Source organism: Mirounga leonina, unplaced genomic scaffold (genome assembly GCF_011800145.1).
Source record: "Mirounga leonina isolate KUSES-001 unplaced genomic scaffold, KU_Mleo_1.0 Mir_366, whole genome shotgun sequence".
Taxonomy (NCBI): Eukaryota; Metazoa; Chordata; class Mammalia; order Carnivora; family Phocidae; genus Mirounga; species Mirounga leonina.
The window spans coordinates 27,167,731-27,188,233 of record NW_023270709.1 but is presented as its reverse complement, the minus strand read 5'-3'; the positions used below and the strand labels follow the sequence as shown (position 1 = coordinate 27,188,233).

Sequence of the window (20,503 nt, the reverse complement as noted above, 5' to 3'; positions counted from 1 at the left end):
TATATATATATATATATATATATATATATATATATAAAAATTGGAATCAGGAGGGGCGCCCGGGTGGCTCAGTGGGTTGAGTGTCAGACTCTTGATCTTGGCTCAGGTCAGGGTCTCAGAGTCCTGACATGCAGCCCCACATCGGGCTCCGTGCTTGGTGTGGAGCCATTTATGATTCTCTCTCTCTCCCTCTGCCCTTCTCCTCCCCCCCAAAAAATATCTGGATACAGGAGACAAACCAGGAAGTTGTTATACTAATCAAACTGAGGTATGTGACGGATGCTGAACATAAGAAGGGGCACGATGACAGATGAGACAGGCTAAATTTGTGAGCTATGAAAGATGCAGAAGCAAGAGGAGTAACTGAGTCCTTGTTGTGGGGTGTGGGGAGGTGGAGAGGTTAAGAAGAAGGTTAAGAAGAAGACCCAGATTTTTTTGGAGTTGGCTGATGGTAATATCATATGACAAAGTAGGAAACACAGGGTGACATCAGATTGGGGGAATTTTTGGTTCATTTTAGCACATGCTGAGATTGAACATATGTTAGATATATAAAGATCTGAACAGGCAGGTTGGTTTTGCTGGTATGGAGCACAGAAAAAAATCTTAGTTGCAAATTTAGATTGTTGTATGCTCATCCCCAAGACTGAATTTCAGGCTCATAGAATCACCCACAGCAAGTGCCCACAGGGACAGTAATAGAGTCCTTTGGACAAAACTCTGCTCCATTACATACATCATGACCCGTGGCTCAGTGTCCCTGATACACCAGAAAAGCCCTCTGATACGCATTATTCTTTCCAGATACATATCATCATTACTGTTGCTTTCCTCGAGAGGTGTTTGCTAGATCCAAAGATTTCCCGCCCATGAAGTAAGAGATGTTTCTGATGATTATTAAAGGAACACTATTCCTCTCTGTAATTGGACCTGGCATGGTGGGGAACGTCTTTGTTTTTGTGAATTACACGTGCATTTTCTTTGGGGACACTAAAAAGAAATCTGTACATCTAATTCTCATGCACTTGGCTTTTACAAATATCATAATACTTTTTTCCAAGGTAACGCTAAGAACAATAGAAACTTCGGGTTTGCGAAACTTCCCGGACGACACAGGCTGTACAGTGTTTGCGTCCCTCGAGAGGGTGGCCCGGGGCCTCTCGACCTGCACCAGCAGCTTCCTCACTGTGGTCCAGGCCACCACCAGCAGCCCCGGAGCCTCCGTGTGCACCAGCTTCAAGCCAGCATCCACGGGGCGTATCCTTCCCTTTTTCCTCTTCTTTCGGATGCTCAGTTCCTGGCTCGGCATGAACTTACTCTATCACGTGAAAAACGGCAGCAGCCTAAGCAGGTCGCAGAGTGATGAAAGTGAAGGCTACTGTGTTTTTCTACCAGCAAGCCAGACAACGACGTGGCTTTTCTCATTCCCATGGCCCTGCGAGATTTCCTGTTTCTGGGTCTCATGGGCTGGCCAGGGTCTCCATGGTGCGCGTTCTCCAAAGCACCCCAAGCATGCCGGCCACCTGCAGAAACCCGAGGTTCTCTACCACAACCCCCCCGAGATGAGAGCCGCTCACAGTGTTCTCCTGCCCGTGCTTTGTTTTCTTTTCTTTTCTTGGTCAGATTGTATTATTTCTTTATGTTTATTTATTTTATTTTTTTTTAAAGATTTTATTTATTTATTTGACAGAGAGAGAGAGAGGGAACACAAGCAGGGGGAACAGCAGAGGGAGAGGGAGAAGCAGGCTTCCTGCAGAGCAAGGAGGCCGATGCGAGGCTCCATCCCAGGATCCTGGGATCATGACCTGAGCCGAAGGCAGACGCTTAACGATTGAGCCACTCAGGCGCCCCTACTTCTTTATGTTTAAATTCTTTCTCTGATAATAAGTTCCTAATATTAAACATTCTCGAAGTCTTAACCCTCGGTTATGTAATTCTCAGCCCGTTTGTGCTGAGTCACAGAGATGGACATCTGGCTGAATGTTGGCACTCTCGTTAAGACTTGAGAAAGGACTGTTTCATTGATCCCTCAGGTAGCAAGTTTGAAAGAAGACTTTCTATGGCTGCGAGTAAAAGAAAAAATGAAGAGTAGCTTCAACCAATTAAAGTAGGATGTTATACAGCCAAGCTGGTGACTGGTAGCCCTGAGCTGACACAGGAAGGAGGTCATAATGACCTCCAGGGGTTTAGCCATCTTCTGTCCGTCCTGCCCCCCTCGGGAAGGGTAAGCTAATTCCAGTTTTCCTGATTATAAGATGCCTCTTTTACCCCCAACCTTCCTACAGGAAGGAGAATAATTGGCAAATTCCTTCAAAATACTAATGTATTTTCTCTTTGACCTGTAAGTTTCATTTCTAGGAGGATTGCTTATATGTGAATTGCAGTATAAAAATTATTATACATTGTGGCGATTTTTAAAAATCATGAACTAAATATCCAGCAAATAGGCTATTTTGCTGGCTGTGTGAAAATATCCTAGAGGATCCAGCCATACAAAGGGATTTTATTGAGCTTATGAAAGAATGGGTGAGTTCAACATGTATTGCTATGGAATGATGTGCAAGGTGTGTTTATAATTAATAAATATAGGAATTCAAAAGCAATGGCATTCAAAAGTGGAATGGAATACTTTAACTCAATCTTATCTCCCTCTTTTGCAAGAGTGCAAAGGAAACTTAAAACAGAATTACCTGGTTTCAGAGAAACAGGGTAAATGAAACAAGTAAGTAGAATTTCCTTTTACATCTCTCTATGTTTTCTGAGTCGCTAAATCTTTGAATATATCTTTTTAAAGATGAATAAAAAATTTATTTTGAAAATAACCTGTGGCTTGTTTCAAGACACATTTATTAATGCCCTCACATTGCCACTGTCATTCCAGCCCCATACTCATGTCCCATCAGAGAGCTACACAATAATTTGGTTTCTACAGTAATTTAAATAAGAAATTTGGTTCATATTTTTCTTAAAGTGGAACCCAAATAGGTATTTGAGTAGAATTCATCATTCCGGCAATAAGATATGTCCTCAAGCTGTTTTGAAAAACACCTGATGTTCTTTTACTGCTTTCACATCTCTTACAATACAAAATCTTAGAATTGATATAAACATTTTCCACCCATTGTTAAGAATGCCTGTATTATATCTGTTTTATCACCCTTGTATACATTTGAGTTTTTTACTTCTCTCCTAAACTTCCCTTTGGTTTTGTGTTAACACAGTTTTAAGTAACTTATTTATGTTATTATGCTATATTGTAATATGTGTAGGAGCTTAACTTCCTGATAGAACTGTGGGTGCCTGAAAGCCGGGACTATGCTATTTATCTTAGTTGCATAACTTTCCTATGACATCTTTTTCTATCACAGAGAACAAGACAAAGTAAGCACTCTCTGAATTGGTCATTGGTAATTAACCCAAAAGGAAGGGATGGAAGAGCTCGGAAATGAAACTAAGAATAGCATTTTAAATTAATTATGAAGAAGAGGTTATTGAGTACTAAAAATAGAAAGTATCCAGATGAACACAGAGGTGTGTGATTGGTGACAAAAAATGGTTAGGATTGTGTGTTAGTCAGGGTCCTCCAGGGAAAACAGGATCAATAGGAAGTATCTATATCTATATATCTTAACTCTCTGAAATGATAAGAATTGGTTCACTCCATTATGGAGGCAGGGAAGCCCCACAGTCTGCTGTGTGTAAGCTGGAGACCAAGAAGTTGGTGGGGTAGCTCACTATGAGTCCAAAGGGGCTCCTTATTTAAGTACCCAAGTCTGAGGGCCTGAGAACCAGGTGCTCCCAAGTCAGAGGGCTGGAAAAGACGGGGGAGCTCTCCTGCACATGGCCTAGCTCATGAAGAGAGAAAGAATTCACCCTTCCTTTGCCTTTTTGTTTCATTAGGGCCCCTAACAGATGGGTGAGAGGACATCCCCATTCCGTCTACTGAGCACATGCTGATCTCTTCCAGAAACACCCTCATGGACAAATTCAGTTTTAACAGCTATCTGGGCAACCCTTGGATCAGTCAAGGTGACACACAAAATTAGTGATCACAGAGACCCTGGCATTTGGGTTCTCAAATAAGTGCTATTCTGTGCTTCCCTCGGAAAAGTTAGAATTGAGTTGAGAAATTGAAATTGAATCTAGACTCTTCTGCAGAAAGTAATTTCAAATTGAGAAACACATAACTAAATTGTTACCCATGGACAGGAGTGGGAGGTAGGAAGCAGAAGCTAGGAAGTGTAGAACACCCTGACATGGCTGGGGGCCCCATCAACTATTGCTTGCCTCTCATTCATAGTTTTGTTACCAGTAAAATAGAGTAGGAAGGTGAAGTCAGCATTGATTTGGCCTGTGAAATCTTACAAAAGTTTTCAAGTAATGATAACTGAAAATGCCTCCAATTTGGTGAAATGCAAACTTCTAGATTTAAAAAGCTAAGAGAATTCTAAGCAGTATAGACTCAAAAATGTTTACATCCAGACCAGTTGTAATCCAGTTTGTAAAAATGAAAGCGAAATATCTTGAAAGCAGCCAGAGTTAAATGATATATTACCCACAATTCTTAAATGACAGTGGGTTTCTTAGAAGAAACCATGGACCTGAGACGAAACTTTATTGATCATCTAACCCTATTAAGTTCCTTCTCGACTGGTGATCCACAGTGAGACTTTGGGGTCTCAGGAAGTATTGTCAGTTCAGAGCCAATGACCATGAATCTCCAAAAAGACAGATTCTATCCCTTTACCCACTCCACAGTCACCATAGTAAATGACTGCATGTCCCTCTGGGGGTGGCTGGGGGGAGGACTCTCAGTGTATGTTCTTCCCAACGTGGCAGGGTTTCTTCATGGGGATCTATCTTCCCCATGATTCAAGGGACTGTTTCTGAAATACAGATGGAATATTTTCTGAAATACCCCTTTCGGTCAGGACATGACTTCTCCTAAGTGTCCTCACGTGGGAAATGGGGAGTAATGGCATTGCCGCCAGCCAGAGTAATGAGGTGGGGTCACAGGTTGGTGCACGTCCAGGCCCTAGAGCAGGACCTGGGCGAGAGTAACCACTCAGGGGACACCCGCTGTTTTCCCCCAATCTCTGGCCTCTGGTACTATGCTACCAGTAAAGTGGGAGTGTGAAAATGAGTAAAGGAAACCTCATTTAAAGTGGAGCAGGGGGAGTCTGAAGAGGGAGCTCTCCTGCACATGGCCCTCCTCATGTCCTGCATAACCAGTAAGAAGGAAGATCCCTCCCTGCCCCAGAAACAACGCACTAACCACACTTGCAGCCAAGGAGTAATCGCCACCACCTCAAACTCTTGTTCTTCTCTGATGAACTTTTGTTCAAATCAACCCTCCCCAATTGCCTCCTAAAACCTAATAAAAGCTGACCTTTCCTTTGTCTCTTTGGACTTGTCTGTGGTGCTTCCATAGTTTGCTTGTCCTGCATTGTCATTCCTCTGCTATTCCCAAAGAAACTCATTTTGCTAATAAAATAACTAGCCATTTTATTTTTGAGATTGACATCAGTTGGTGTCAAAGAAGTGGGATCCAGAGAAGACCCCCAACAACTCCGAGGCTGGTGAACAAACAGGGGACAGGATCCACTGGGTCCATCGAGCTCACTCAACCCTGGAGTTTGAGGGTAATTTTCCTCCTGGATTCAAGTTCTGCTCACTTTGCATTGTTTGAGCTCTGCAGGCTTTATTTGGGGTCTGTTCAAAAGCCTTGTCCTTTCTGTTTTTATGAAGACATCACTTTCCCTGACTAGTACTCCTTTGTTTCTGTTTTTGAAGCTTCTTGAAGTCATCCATCCTGTTCAAAAAACACATTGATTCCCAATGTTTTAGAAGAGCTATTGGAAAATAAGGCCCCCATAATTAAAATATCTTAGGGAATCCAGAGGCAAGATAGGTTCCATCTACCTACCTGGCCCCTGGGCCAGGCTCTTGTGCCTTTCTGGAAAAATGGGTGAACTTTTGAATAATTTGGAATTATAGTCACCATTATTAAGAACATTCCAACTGGATGATCATTTAAGAAGTGCACTTACAAGCAAAGGCTTCAAAATTCCAAAACGAGTTTCCTTGAAAGTTTCATTGCCAAAAAAAGCTGATAAAAAATTAAAGACACAAGAAGTACCTAATACAAAAGACTGGCATAACTCTTACTGCTGCCTTGTAACCTCCTTTACCTGAGCACTCATTTTAGTAATCCTCTGTCTGAATTGCCTTCATGGGACCATGAACAAAAGTCTGCCATATTAATCACCTTACAGACACCCCTCTATCCACTTTCAAAAGAGGGTCCCAATTCAGGTCCCCCCCAGAAGTGACAAAACTGAGGGATTTTCTGGTAAACTGATACATTATTCCCCTAAACAATCAGGGGGAATCTCTGGTAGATATCAGAGCCTACAGAGGGGATCCTGGAAAAACTGGCAAAAGCCAGAAAAGGGTAAAAATTCTTACCAGAAACAGCTTTTCTGAATCTCTGTCTGTGGCACCCGGTTGAGAGAGGAAAAGAAAATTTCACATTGTCCCTTCCTTTCCAAATCCAGACCCATTGGTTATTGATTCTTTGCCTCCCAGAGATAGCTATTACTTCCTGGCTCTTATTTTATGTCCTAAGAACTTGGCTTGGCTTTCCGCCTTTCTGCTGGAGACACACAGGTGGTTGGCTCTTTTCTTTGGGCTATCTTTGGGAGTGGCTCTGGATCTCAGGAAGGTAGTATTCTATGCACCCTTTTGGGGGTCCTGTCTTACCCCCAAAGGGGGTTATTCCATACGGCCAGAAATATGTATTTGTTCTCGCTGGAAAATGATAAGACATTTAAAATAATTTTGTTTTAAGTAGATCTGTGGTCAAAAGTTGGCCAGATTGGAAGCTGATATTCAGAGCCTGGTAGGAATTTTTCAAAGTCTTCCACCCTACATTAAAATTAGAACTAGGTACCCAGAAAGAAAGAAACAAATGGAGGATAATGAAGTTGGAGAGATGGATCTATGATGTCATTTAAGTTACAGCCCAATTATTTGAGAAATTGGGAGCTACTCTCCTTACCTTACAACTTGTAAAATGAGAAATGCAGTTCTCGAGGCAGGGTCACATTCTACCCATTTGCTTCCACCATTCCCAAAACCGCCCCTATTTGTCTCAAAAGGCTTGTAACCTCTTCAAGAACTCTTATCTACATCACCCCCAATTCCTAAGACCGAAGAAAAAAGGGCAGGGGAGGAAGACCTTTTAGAAGCCCCCTCCCCGGGGCGCCTGGGTGGCTCAGTGGGTTGAGCGACTGCCTTCGGCTCGGGTCATGATCCTGGAGTCCCGGGATCGAGATCCTGGAGTCCCGGGATCGAGTCCCACATCCCCGGGATCGAGTCCCACATCGGGCTCCCTGCTCAGCGGGGAGTCTGCCTCTCTCTCTGACCCTCCCCCCTCTCATGCTCTCTATCTCATTCTCTCTCTCTCAAATAAATAAATAAAATCTTAAAAAAAAAAAAAAAAAGAAACCCCCTCCCCATCTAGCCCACAATTTCCATGAGGTTACTTGTCAAGGACAAATACAAATCCTCAGTGTCTTCTCCACAAATACCAGTAGAAAAAGTTTTAGCCATCTGAGCAGTTAACCTCAGTTTATTCTATCTGCCACAAAACTGGATCCAGCTGTTCTCTTATGAACTGGTGAGTTTTGCATTATTATGCCCATCTCATGGCTTAAAACTTGAGAACAATAAGGTCTCTGTTTGCATCTCTCTGTATGTTCATACATCTGTGCGATGCATACGTGGTATTTTTTACCTCCAGATGGCGCTGCCAGGATTAATTTGTAAAAGAGGATGGCAGGCTGGTGTATATATACATATCTTAAGGTGAAATCGTCAGTAGGGAGTTGGAATTTGGAGGTGGGGATGAAGAGTTTAGTCTTTAAAGGAGAGACAGAGCGATTTTCCCTAGGAAGATGAGGTGGCAAATCGTGGAGTCTGGGAAGTGATGCAGATGAATTATAGATGTACATTGAGATGAGGGTGGGGGAGAGGGGTGATGTGAATCAGAAGAGCTAGTTTCTCTGTGAAATAGAAGGGAAGCTCACTTGCTGAGAATGAAGGCATTATCATGGAGTTGGGCACTAAAGGGAATGGAGGAAAATGGCAAAAACTGTTCTGGGTGGGTGGGAAGCATCAGGCCTAATATTGCCTGTAGGTTCTGAGTTTGTAGACCATATATACATCTGCAAAGCACATGGAATTAGCCTTACTTCCCTTTTATCCTCTAGGTCAGGTAAGAGTGTGTGATAAAAATGGGAAAATATGGACAGAGTGATGATGCTTTACATATTCTGTCTTTTTCTAATGATTTTGTGACTGGTCCTCAAAAATTGAATTATGAACTCCTCTTAAGATGTCTGTAACACTTCAACAAAGGCAGAATGAAAGAGCTAGTCATTACTGCCTAGTGAACTATCTTCAAATTCAGTGGCACACGCCAAAAATTACTGATTTCACACAGGCTGGTTGGAGAAGTCATCTGACCTAGGCCGGGTTCAGCTGGGAGACTCTGCTTCCGTCTGCCGGCAACAGGGACAGCCGGAGAGCTTTTCTCTCTATGCCTCTCGGCCCCCTCCTCACACCACTGAGCGAGCTGGGGCTTGTTCTTATGACAACAGCAGAGATACAAGAAAGCAAGTGGAAATCGGCAAGGCCTCTTAAGGTCCAGGCTGGGAATAAGCACACTGTTCCTTCTGCCCCATGTTCAGTGGCCAAACCCAAAGTCAAGGGACCATGTTTTTCAGTTATCTGTAAAACTATTTTTAAAAAACCCCACCTCAAATGTAGTGGGTTAAACACTACGTCCAAATGTAGTGACTTAAAACAATGATTATTTATTTGCTTATGATTTTACAACTTGGGCAGGGATTGACAGAGATGGCTTGTCTCTGCTCCATGGGGTGTCCGCTAGGCTTGGAATATCTGTGATGGCTTTTTCCTTCACGTTTGATATCTCAGCTGGAATGGCTGGAAACAGCTGGGGGCTGGCCAGGAATCTCTGCGTAGGCTTTCTCCGTGGTCAGCCGGAGCCTCCTCAGAAAATCACAGTCTTGGACTTCTTCATGGGATCTAGGTTCTCCCTAAAGGCAAAATGGAAAGCTGATGTATTTTCTTAATGCCTGGGCTCACAAATGTTACTTTCACAGCATTCCATTGCTCCAAGGAGTTAGAAATCCAGTCCAACTTCAAGGGGAAGAGACACAGAGTCCAGTGATAGGTGAGGCAGTTCCAAGGTCACATTGCAGAAGAGAATGAGAGCTATTTCAGAACTACAATCAACTATGGATGAAGACATACTCTCCACCCACAGTCTGGGTATGGATACAGAGAGGGACCAATAATTTAATCAGAGGGACCAATAATTTAATCAACTGCACAGCCTAATGTAAATGTTTGTATTAAGATGATTTAAGATGATTCTAGGGTCAGGCTGTTGTGCAGGTTTATCACAATCTGGCGGATGGTGAGTTGGCATCATGAACAGAAACCCACAGTGCAGAAGTGACTCCTAAAAAGACTTCTGTGTTCTTTATCTTTGATAAACACCAGAGGGTCTGCTAATTAACATAATGAAATATTAGAAATTGGTTTTCTTTAGTGAAATTTATCCTTGTTAATTAATTAGGATATTGGAAATGTGGTCTTACTGGTAAATTAGTTGTGCCCAAGAATTGTGAATTCGATATTTAAGAGATTCTGTCCGAAGACAGTAAGAATTAAGTGAGCTCTGTAGTCTTCGATGCGAGGAACAATGAATGTCCTAGACTGGAGCCTTCAGTGGTCCTGTGTCTTGCTGTTGGTTTTCCTGACTCTCATAGAAGTTTGGCTGAATCCTGCCTCTGAAAAATTATTGCATCTGCCCCAGTCTTCATGAAAAGTAGGTTTTTTTGTGCTTGTTTTTTTGGTTTAGGGGGGCGGGGGGGACCCAGCTCATACATACAGTGAACAGACTGGTGGTTGACAGAGGTAGAGGGGGTTGCAAAATGGGTTAAGGGAGTCAAAAGTCAAAATCACTACCTATTTCCCACCTACCTCAGGCACAGCAATATGCTGATTCCTGTGCTGTCTACAGAGTTCTGGTTTGGGGGCTCCTTATCACTCATCTTTTCCCAGTCCCAGACAGCTGGATCATCGAGGATGCCAGGTTCTGTTTCTCAGCTGACAAAAGCTGCTGTATGGTCCCTGGTTGTTGGTTCATCAGGGTATACTTAAGGCGGGTGGGGGGCACTAGAGGCGAGGCCGCCTTCGGAAATCAGTATTTCCTTGCTCCCCCAGGCTGGAACTTTGATCCGGCTGGGACCTCGCGCAATTTCTCACTTTTGAGTTCCCTGTCGTGGAGTTCAGTGCTTACCCGTGCAGGGAAGTTACTTAGCGCTCTCCAAGTACGCGCCAGGGGCTCCCCGAGCTGATGACCGTTGCAGCAAAGTGGGAAGGCGGGCTGCCAGGAGATGTGCACGGAGAACGCTGGCAGGACCAGGAGCGATAAAGAGAGAAGCTGACTCACTGCAGCACGACGGGATTCAGTCTGTAAGCGCTTGACATCGTTCGGTTCCAAAGCGCCCGGAGAACGGCGAGGATACATAGGCTATAGAACGAACTCAAACACATCAAAGCTGGTGGGATACGGTCGGGAAGGGCCTGGAAAGCAAAGAGGAAAGGGTCTCTGTCTCTCTGTCTCCCCGGCTGGAAAACGATGCTCCAGGTGAGGCTCGAACTCACAACCTCGGCATCCCCCGCACACGTACCGCCGTATAAGTACCGCGCGCTAACCGATTGCGCCACTGGAGCACCCGCGCCTCGCTGGCGGTCCCCGGCCACCCGGCCTACGCAGCGACGCCCGGCGTCTCGGCTGGGGCGCGGCCCGGGTGCCCCCCGCTCCCCGGCGGGTCGGGCCCGGTGCCACCGCGCCGGGGCCCTGACGGCGCGCGGAGACGGCGGCGGCCGCTTGCAAGGCGACCGGGACGGACAGGGCGGGCGCCCCCAGGAAATGCGTTCCGAGGGGCCGGGGGCGCTGGCTCGCACGGCCGCCGCTCGGCGCCTCGCTCCGGCTCTCCCGCAACCATCGGGTTGGAAGGCGAAGGATGCTGGAGGCTGTTGGCTGAGCCAAGGGATGTGAGTGAGCAACAGCCGGTGCGAGCGAGCCCGCAGCCCCTGGGCCGCGGGCATCCCTCGCTGGGACGGGAGGGCGGGAACCATCGAGGGAAGACGGCAGACACAGGCCCAGGAGGGGGTCTCAGGAGTCCCCGGGGTCCCACTGCTGCCTAAACGAGGTTTCAAGAAAAGACCTCCTACTTCGGAGAGTTTTGAGATGAGACGATGGGGGAAGGAGCTCTCCGTGCGGGTGTGAGTGTGTGTACCCAGAGGGCGGGGTCTTTCTTGTGGGTGCGCCATGTGGGAGAGAGATTAAGTAGAATTCGCTGGCACCTCTATCCCAAGCACTTTCTTTCTTCTCTCAAAAAAAAAAAAAAGTGACCATTTTTCATGGATAGGTGCATAGGATTTGTCAAAACAAACAAAAACCGTGGTGTAAGATAGAAAAACGTGGAGTGCTGTGAAAGGTACTGTGTATATCAAGTTCCAAGGAGGAAAAAGAGCCCCTGCAGTCTCCTTGACGTTTTTAGATAGTATTTGCTCTTAAAGGTAGATTGTCTTCCAACTTAAAGAGAAAAATTACCACCGAACTAAAGGGCACTAAACAATGTCCCACTGCCTTCAACAACACGGATAAAGGAGATTTGGACACCAGAGGAAAAGTGTACTGAATTTTTTATAGATGCACAGACCCTGAGAAAATCCTAAGCTTTTCTTATGTGGGAAATGTGTAAGGGGCTCAGCCTTGCTTCCTCTTTCCTTCCTCAACCAACCTGCAGAGTGTCCACCATGGGCCTAGCAGGGTGCTAGCCCATAAGGGTGGGGTCAGAGGCATTCCATGTCTTAATATCATTCTGATGAAGGAAGTGAAGGGTGTAGTAAGACCCACTGCACCCTTGACACAAAACTGTTTTCCACTTAACGTCTTCCCAGGTATGTTTCCCTGATTATCCTGTATTCTCTCTCGAGTGCCCTTTGGTCTTGTACAGGAATACAATGCTCCTGCCTACTCAGTATGACAAGTTAGAACTAAGGGCATAAGCCATGGCTTTTGAGACACATGTGTGCCAAGGAAAACAGACATTGCTGGGTGGAGACGTATGGGAAATGATACTTTTTTTTCTTTTTTTTTTTTTAAGATTCATTTATTTATTTATTTGAGAAAGAGAGAGAGCACAAGCGGGAGGGGCAGAGGGAGAGAGAAACTCAAGCAGACTCTATGCTGAGCGAACACAACTCTGAGATCATGACCTGAGCCGAAATCAGGAGTCAGACACTTAACTGAGTCACCCAGGAGCCCCTCATTTTTTTAAGTCATCTCTACACCCAACATGAGGCTCAAACTCATGACCCCAAGATCAAGAGTCACATGCTCCATGGACTGAGTCAGCCAGGTGCTCCTGGGAAATGATATACTTTTTTAAAAACAGGGGCAACAGAGTAGGATTTCAACTTTTTGTTGGAAGGCAGAGTTCACACTTACGATGTCACTGAATGTTCCTACCAATAGGGACACAGGAAAGGACCACAAGGTTCTACTCTGGAAGAGAAGGTTAGGATGACCTCAATGTAAAAAAAGGTGCTGTAGAAAACAGAGTGCAATCAAAAGATGAATGCTGAAACAGAAAGATTAAAAGAAGAAATAAGAGAAAATGTAAACTGGGATCATTAGCATAGGAGAAGGGGGGGAAGGGGCTATGATTTCTGGGAAGTGACAATGTCAGGGAATGCTGAGCATCAGCAACGACCTTACTTCTCTTGACATCACCAAGGAATGCATTTGGCATATGCCATTTTTTTCCCTCTTTCTATTAACAATTAATTATTCGCTGAGATCCTCCCGCATGTGAAGCATGGGGATAAGTGTGATATCAGGGAGGTTACGTCAGGGCTACTGTCCTCCAGGGACTTCCAGGCCGGGTGGTGAGACAGGGCACCCAGATACCCAGGACTCGTGTGGGTCTTTAAGAATGGGGAGAAATCCCAAAGGAATGAGGAAATCGAACGCATTTACCTTCCCCTCACATCTTTTCCAATCAGCACCCTTTTGCGTGAAGCGTGGGATCGTCAGACCATACTGCATTCTCATCCCCGTGGGCACTTCCACCGGCTCGGCCCTGCTGTGGGGGGCTTGGAGGCTCTCCACCTGCGTGAGGAGAGATGCCAGGCGGCTCCCAGCTCCTATTCCGTGCTCTCTTCTCCATCTGCACTGGTGAGGCCACAGGTGGGAGTCCTTCATCAAAATCAAGTTGGTTCTCTTCTTCCCAAGAATTGTCAGCCTCTCTTTCCACCCCATCACTCTCAGCAGGAACAGTGGCTCATTTCAGAATGGGGGTGGGGGGCGGGGTCAGGACTTTAGGGACACCAGCCCAGCTAGAATCACAATTCTAGAATCATTATTCTAGAACCACCTTCTAGATCTTTTTGCAGCTTCCTCTCCCTCCATCCCTCTGCTTCCCACCAGCCCCCAGTATTTTGTCTTCACAATCACCTTCTTCATCCTAGATAAGCGACAGGAGGAAGAAGATCCCCTTGACCATCCTGGCTCTGGGCTGGGGTGGTGTTGTGCTGGGCGGAGCCTCTTAGAAACTTGTCAGGGACTACTAAGGAAAAAGATAATCCAATGCAAATGAAAGGAGAGAAACAAAGTTGGGGAGCTAGCGGAAGTAAGGTCTTGGGACTTCGCCCTAAGGCTGTAGACTAAGCTGACCAGACACGTTGTGGGACAGGTGTCTGTGTGTTCTTGGCATTGCTGCGACGAAGTCTGTATATTTTGAAAGAAACTAGCTCACACAAGGAAGAGAAAGTCGCGTTTGTCTACTCGTCTTTCATCCTCTTCGCTCAGCGCCACGCTGGTTTTCTTATCTGGTGAGTGATCTTGGGGCTTTAGGAGTTCTTGGGGTAGGTCCTGAATCCAGAACCGTATCTGTGGGTTTCCACGCTTTCCCTTGAGTGCTGTTAGTTCCAGGCACAGATTCAGTGCCATGGCATCACCTTTGTTCACTGCACCTGCTCCTGCTCTATAATGTTAGAATTTTGCCTTCATAGAGGACCTAGAATCCATTTCTTCTGAACATTCTGTAAGAACCATGTCTTGGAGGTGAGAGGGAATTTGTAAAATAGATTATAGTGAGGCATGGGGTGGGTGGGGGAAAGAAAGGGGAGGGACAGAGGAGTCTGCACTTTGGGTTCCTACACCACACTCGCATTGGTCAAGCCTGTTTTTAAATATTTAGAATTGTTAAATTTCTTAACATATGTCAAGTATCATAGTCCCTTCATCTTCAGTAGGATCATTCTCGCATCAGGAATTCTCTGCTTCGTCAGCTCCCATCACTGTTGGCTTTGGTGAGTTTTACAGCAACCAATCCAAGTGGACCCAAGCAAATACCAGTCACAATGGTGGAGAAACCTGGGAAAAGATGGCTAGCCTGACCTCAGTGGTGGTGAGAGGCTAACTGTAACAGAAACATCGTGTCCAACCTGTAAGTCAAGACTTCACAGCCGCACACACACTCCTATTTAATGGCTGTGTAAGACTAGAAAGAGTTGCCCGTTGCTAATCCTTGTTCACATATGGGTTAGGACTCCAGGAGTTTATGTTTTCCTAAGAGAGAAGACACACTTGGGGTGTGGGGAGGGATGAGTGTGCTTTGGCTCTTGGGGACTTGGAATGAAAACCTTCTCACCTTGAAGATTCCCTAGGCCCAATCCCCCACCCCCGACGTTCCTGGTCCCCTGGAAGTAGTTCCCTAAAAGTAACCACAGTTCTTTCTCCACCTGTGAATCCTGAGCTTTGATAAAAATCCTCAGCCCTCTGGAAATTTCGTGAATGGAATCTTTTCACTATTTTATTATTCAGGACTCTTTGTTGCAGGGAACAAAACCTTATCCAAAACTACCTTCAATGATGACAAAAGTCTGAATTTATTGGAAAGATGCAGGGGTAGCTCATAGACTCAAAGGAAGTCCTGGTAGAATCAGGGCCACACAAGGGACTTTGGGGACTAGAACCTGGAGCTCATTTCCTTCAGGATACTTTTTTTTTTTTTTTTTTTTAGTAATCAGTGAAGGTTACTGGAATTTCCTGACCCATAAATATAAACATTATTCTGAATTCTCCTTGCTCATCACTTTTGATGAATCACCAAGGCCTATCCTTTCCACCTCAACCAAACCTCTGTTCCCCTTTCTGAGCCTTCCTCATGCTCAGTGGCCAGAGCAGTCCTTGTCATTTCTGCCCAGACTATGGGGTCTCCAAATGTGGCTTCTCCCCCACGGCAGTCTGCCCCTAGTAGTGCCTGGTTCAATCTTCCTAAGACACAGAACTGACAGTGTTCTCCTTAAATGGTTCCATTTTTCAGATCTCTGGGTGGCTCGGTTGGTTAAGCATCTGCTCTTGGCTCAGGTCCTGATCCCAGCCAGAGTCCTAGGATCAAGTCCCACGTTGGGCTCCCTGCTCCGAGGGGAGCCTGCCTCTCCTTCTGCTTGTGCTCTCTCCCTGACAAACAAATAAGTAAAATTAAAAATAAATAAGGAATAAATAATAATAAATAAATAAAATTTAAAAGTACATATTTTGCCTTCTCCTTGCCCTCAGGATAAATTCCTTATCTTGATAAATAAAGTTATTTACAAGTTGGCACAAACCTATCTTTCAAAATGTTTTAATTTTTTTGTGTGTGCATGTCATACATGCAAAGAAAGTATTAAAATGTACAGGAAATGGGTACCTTTCCAGCCTCTTTTCCTGCTGCCCCAGTTCCTTTCTCTGTGCCGATCCAAGCCTGGTTCTACCGCATGAGACTGCTTTCGTCAAGTATACCGGGCACCTTCTGCAACTTTTAATCTTGCACAGCCTGAACCCTTGGCCCTGTATTTCCTTCTTCACAAGGTCAAATTTGTTTCTCCTTTGAGACTAAGCTTTGCTGTGATCTGGTCAGGGAGAGCCTCCTCCAACTTCTCCTCCAGAGTTCATTGCTTGGCTTCCACGCCGCTCACACATTTTCTTCTTAATTTCTGGGGTAGCACTTCTTCTGTTTTATTGTAATTACGAGTTTAGATTGGTCTCTCTGACTAGATGTTAGTTCCTTGAGAAATGAGGATAAAGGTTTATCTGGGAATCCTTAGGGGTTCACATTTTGCTTGGCAAATGAGTAAACAGTAAATGCCTTTTGAGTTATTGAGATGAAATTTTAGAAGGCAGGGATGGAATTGGACATTGCCCTCAACGATGATGACGTTTTATTGGCAGCTGAAATATCGGCCAGGCCTTGACCTGTGTTCTGTTATTTAATCTCACAGCAAACCTGCAACGTGACGATCGTCCTCATATTGCAGACAAGGTAATGCAGTGACTGAAAACTTAATTTGTCCGGATTTCACATAGCTAAAAAAAAAAGACAGAGTCAAGATTTTAACCTGGGTCTCTCGCTCCACCTGCTCTTTCTATTCACATCAAGTTTCTTCTCGTGAACAATGACAAGAATAGAGAGTAAAATTAAGACAGGAAATGTTAAACTGCGATTACGCTGGAGATGAGCCGACCATGATAATGAAACAAATTTAAAATATCGACAGCTATAAAGACGCTGCAAAAATAAATGTGGGAACCACTGAGAGATATATATGTTATAGACAAATGTAGGTGGCATAAATTACTGATTTCTGGAATTAATAATTTAAGAACCCTGCTCCACCCTGGAGAAGCAGATGGAGGCCATGGTTTTGGGTTGAGCACCAGCCCTGGGCTCTGTGTTGCCTACATTAGCCTCTGACACTTCAAGTCTAGAAAGCGTGGGATCATTTTATGGTGCAGTTACAAAGATCTGTGATGTATGGCATTATTAACAGCCACAGTTATACAATTTCAATGTCAGATTCCATATGTAAGCATGTATAATTAATGTCATATGCAATTCATGTACTTGCGCTGAATACAGTACTGAACACAAACTATAGGTCAAATCCCTTCTTTGAGGCTCTGGAAGGATCTAGAAATCTAGCTATGGTCTAATGTAGGTTAATGTAAGCTCTCAGCTCTCGAAAATGCTTTAAAAATACTTATTTCGGGTGCCTGGGTGGCTCAGTTGTTTAAGTGTCTGCCTTCGGCTCAGGTCATGATCCCAGGGTCCTGGGATCGAGCCCCGCATCGGGCTCCCTGCTCCGTGGGAAGCCTGCTTCTCCTTCGCCCACTCCCCCTGCTTGTGTTCCCTCTCTCGCTGTGTCTCTCTCTGTCAAATAAATAATTAAAAGCTTTAAAAAAAATACTTCTTTCATTTGATTTCAAATATGGGGCTGGAGCGGAGTATAGCTGCTAGTCCTGCTTGGCTGAGCCCCTCGCCGTCCCCAGTACCACTGGCCCCAGGCCTTCTTTCCAACAGAAACATATTTGTATTCACATAACCTTCCTTATACTTCCTTGGCTTTGGAGGAGATGGACCCCATTGTCAGGTCCAAATAAAGAATTATGATTGACCAAATCAATCACAGTGGTCCTACTCTGGGAAATAATTGGATTAGGTGAGTGTGTGAAGCAAATCTAGCCAGTGTGGGGGAGATCCACTGGGAGCATATAGGAGAAGTTGTCCTCAACAAAAGGTACCAAAAAGAGGCCTGTCTGCTTTTTGTTTTCTCCGGGACTTTAAGATTGTGAGAGTTTGAGGAACTGCAGGGAAACCAGTTGCAGTATGAGATCTGTTAAGTTGAGAAGGACAGAGAGCAAAGAATTGTTTAGAATGTGGGTCCTGGTGGATCCACTGAATTAACCAGGCATGTAGCTTCCCTACCCTCCTTACTTATTATGTGTGATAATAAAGCCACTTTTTTAAGCCAGTGAATGTTACAGTTTCAGTTGTGGATCTATTGCTGAATTTCCCATTACCGGGGATGGATCTTTAGAGGTAGATCTCATATAAGTTTTGTAATAAGTTTTGTATAAGCATTATGTTCTAAATCCTCCTGATCACTGGCATTAGGAAATCTCAAAAGCAACCACATAAATGGTGTGAAAAATGTCAGTCTGGTGTGCATTTCGTTCACTAAGCTTTCCCTTTCATCTCATCAGACTAGACAGTCTCTTCACTTAGGAGGAGGCCTACTTCTCAGCCACTAGCTTGGGCCCAGCTCCAGCTCCTGAGCACAGAAGCCTCCAAGCTGTACTCAGGGATCTAGAAGGCCCCCGCCGGACAGTCCTCCGCTGCTCTCCCATTTAAACATCAGGGTTAGAGTGGCCCGGAGTCACAGACCTGGGATGCCTACCTACACCACAAGCTAGGCCTTTTTCCTGATGCTCCCAGGCACTTGTCTCAATTCTTCATGCAGCAGACTTTTAGTGGAAAATTAGTCCTTGTAGACACTGAAGGTGCTGCCCCCAAGGAATATACAATCCAGCGAGGAAGACCGCTGAGCCAACAGCAGTTTACAACACGATGCCACAGTTGATGGGTGTGCTCTGCACCTAGGAATATAGGGGGAAAAAAACCCCAAACTGGGTAAGAATTAGTCCCAGTAGGTTTGCAAGAGCGTTTCCTTACTCCATCTGTTCATGCTGGTCCCTGATTCCCGGTTTCCTTCAGTTCTCCAACAGCTAAGCCGTAAAAAAGCCATCATCTGGGGCTTGGCGGGTCCTTCACCACGAGACCAATGACCTGAGGTTGGCAGGATATTGAACTCATGAGTCTTCAAGATCCACCACAAATCTTTACATTCTCTCAGCTGGGAAACTGGAGAGCAGAAAAACCGGAAGGGCGCCAGGTGCACATGAGCCACATCCAGGAATTGGGTGGTATAAAAATGCACACGCCTCATAAAGACTAATTAATGATGCTTTAGAAGATGTTGTTATCAGCAGGGCCGGTGGCGCAATGGATAACGCGTCTGACTACGGATCAGAAGATTCCAGGTTCGACTCCTGGCTGGCTCGGGATCTCCACTTATTTTGGGGGGAAGTGGGGGTGGCCAACGTGGCTCAAATAATCCTTCTGAGGCTGTTTTATTATGAGGAGGGCCTCATAAAAGTTGCATTATAACTCTTGTTCCATCACCACACCCCTGAGAAGGATGGAGGGAAGATGAGGTGTGGTTGGGAAAGACATACAAAGGAGTAAAACAAGAATCTGGCACAAATTGACTAACAATATCTTCTATACCAGCCCATTTTGCATGAAAAAGCTCCCGTTCAAGAACGCTTGCCTCTTTGCTAATGCTCTCTTGAGAACTAACAGAAGCCTCAGAGAATCCTGCTTCATTTCCTCCAGGGTTCAGCTGTCCAAGTGCACACCAAAACAATCGACAGCGATCCCATAACCGACAGAGAAGCTGCTGAAGGATGAGGGCAGAACGCGGGAATCACGGATCCGGAGGACAAACCTCCCGGAGGCAGAAGCGGCTGGTAGGCGATGAGCCCTTCACACAGCGACAGGGACGACCTGGATCTCGTGGGTACCAAGGGACCAGGGCACGGGCTGGGCTCGGCTGGGAGGGCGTGGCGGCCCAAAGTGCAACGGGGCTCCCCCCGCAGGTGTCCGCAGGGCAGCCACCCCACGCGGCGCCGTGCACCCCTCCGGCTCCGCGCACCCCTCGGGCTCCGCGCCTCCAAAGTGACAGGTCCCGGTGGCTCCCGCTGCGAGCGCTCGTCCCCACCGGGGGTCACGGACGCACACGCGACTGGGCCAGCTGACAGAAGAAGGGCAGAGACCAGATCCTGGCCGGTTCACGGACGAATTTTTCTCTCCTAGTTTGAGACCGATGGTGGAAGAGTGCGGGAGGAGGCCGAGAGAATGCAGCATCAGGAAAGAGAAAAGGGTCTGGGGTCAGTGGTTCCTTCCATCCTGGCTGTGCTGTGGCCTTGTAGAATAATGTAGCCCAGGGCGCCTGGGTGGCTCAGTTGGTTAGGCGACTGCCTTCAGCTCAGGTCATGATCCTGGAGTCCCTGGATCGAGTCCCACATTGGGCTCCCTGCTTGGCAGGGAGTCTGCTTCTCCCTCTGACCCTCCCCCCTCTCATGTGTTCTCTCTCTCAAATAAATAAATAAATAAAATCCTAAAAAAAAAAAAAAATAATGTAGCCCAAAATTTGCCTTTTAAAGTTTGGAAGAGGAGATACATTCCTGGAGGCAAAACTCAGATGCCACCAACACCATCGCCCAGGGAGCCCCGCCAGTGACAACCACTATTAAGAGCACTGGTGAGTCCCCCGCAGAAAGGAAGTATTTAGGAATCTGCACTGGCACTGCCTTCCTACTTTCAAACTCATTGGTACCAGACCTCCGGGTGTACTCACGCTGCGTTCTGCTTTGGGAATTCCTAACAAGGTCATAACTATCTCCAGGTCCCAGATCAGTAACAAGGTCATGGCTATCTCCAGG

At 45.7% G+C, this 20,503-nt stretch overlaps 2 protein-coding genes and 2 non-coding genes across 4 annotated transcripts in view; 2 read left to right on the top strand and 2 right to left on the bottom strand.

Moving 5' to 3' along the window:
• LOC117997523 (histone H2B type 1-C/E/F/G/I) overlaps nucleotides 1–20,503 on the bottom strand; it is an 881,166-nt gene that overhangs the window by 604,755 nt on the left and 255,908 nt on the right. The gene's annotated exons all lie outside the window — the stretch shown is intronic.
• LOC118027233 (vomeronasal type-1 receptor 43-like) overlaps nucleotides 882–20,503 on the top strand; it is a 95,703-nt gene continuing 76,081 nt past the window's right edge. The window contains exon 1 of the mRNA XM_035030451.1: nucleotides 882–1,592. Coding sequence (XP_034886342.1) covers nucleotides 882–1,592 — 711 coding nt within the window. The remainder of the gene's footprint in view (nucleotides 1,593–20,503) is intronic.
• Nucleotides 10,740–10,833, bottom strand: TRNAI-UAU. The gene is made up of 2 exons: nucleotides 10,796–10,833; nucleotides 10,740–10,775 (listed from the first exon to the last, which is right to left on the bottom strand). It is a non-coding gene; the product is annotated as a tRNA-Ile (tRNA).
• Nucleotides 18,988–19,060, top strand: TRNAR-ACG. Its single transcript has one exon. It is a non-coding gene; the product is annotated as a tRNA-Arg (tRNA).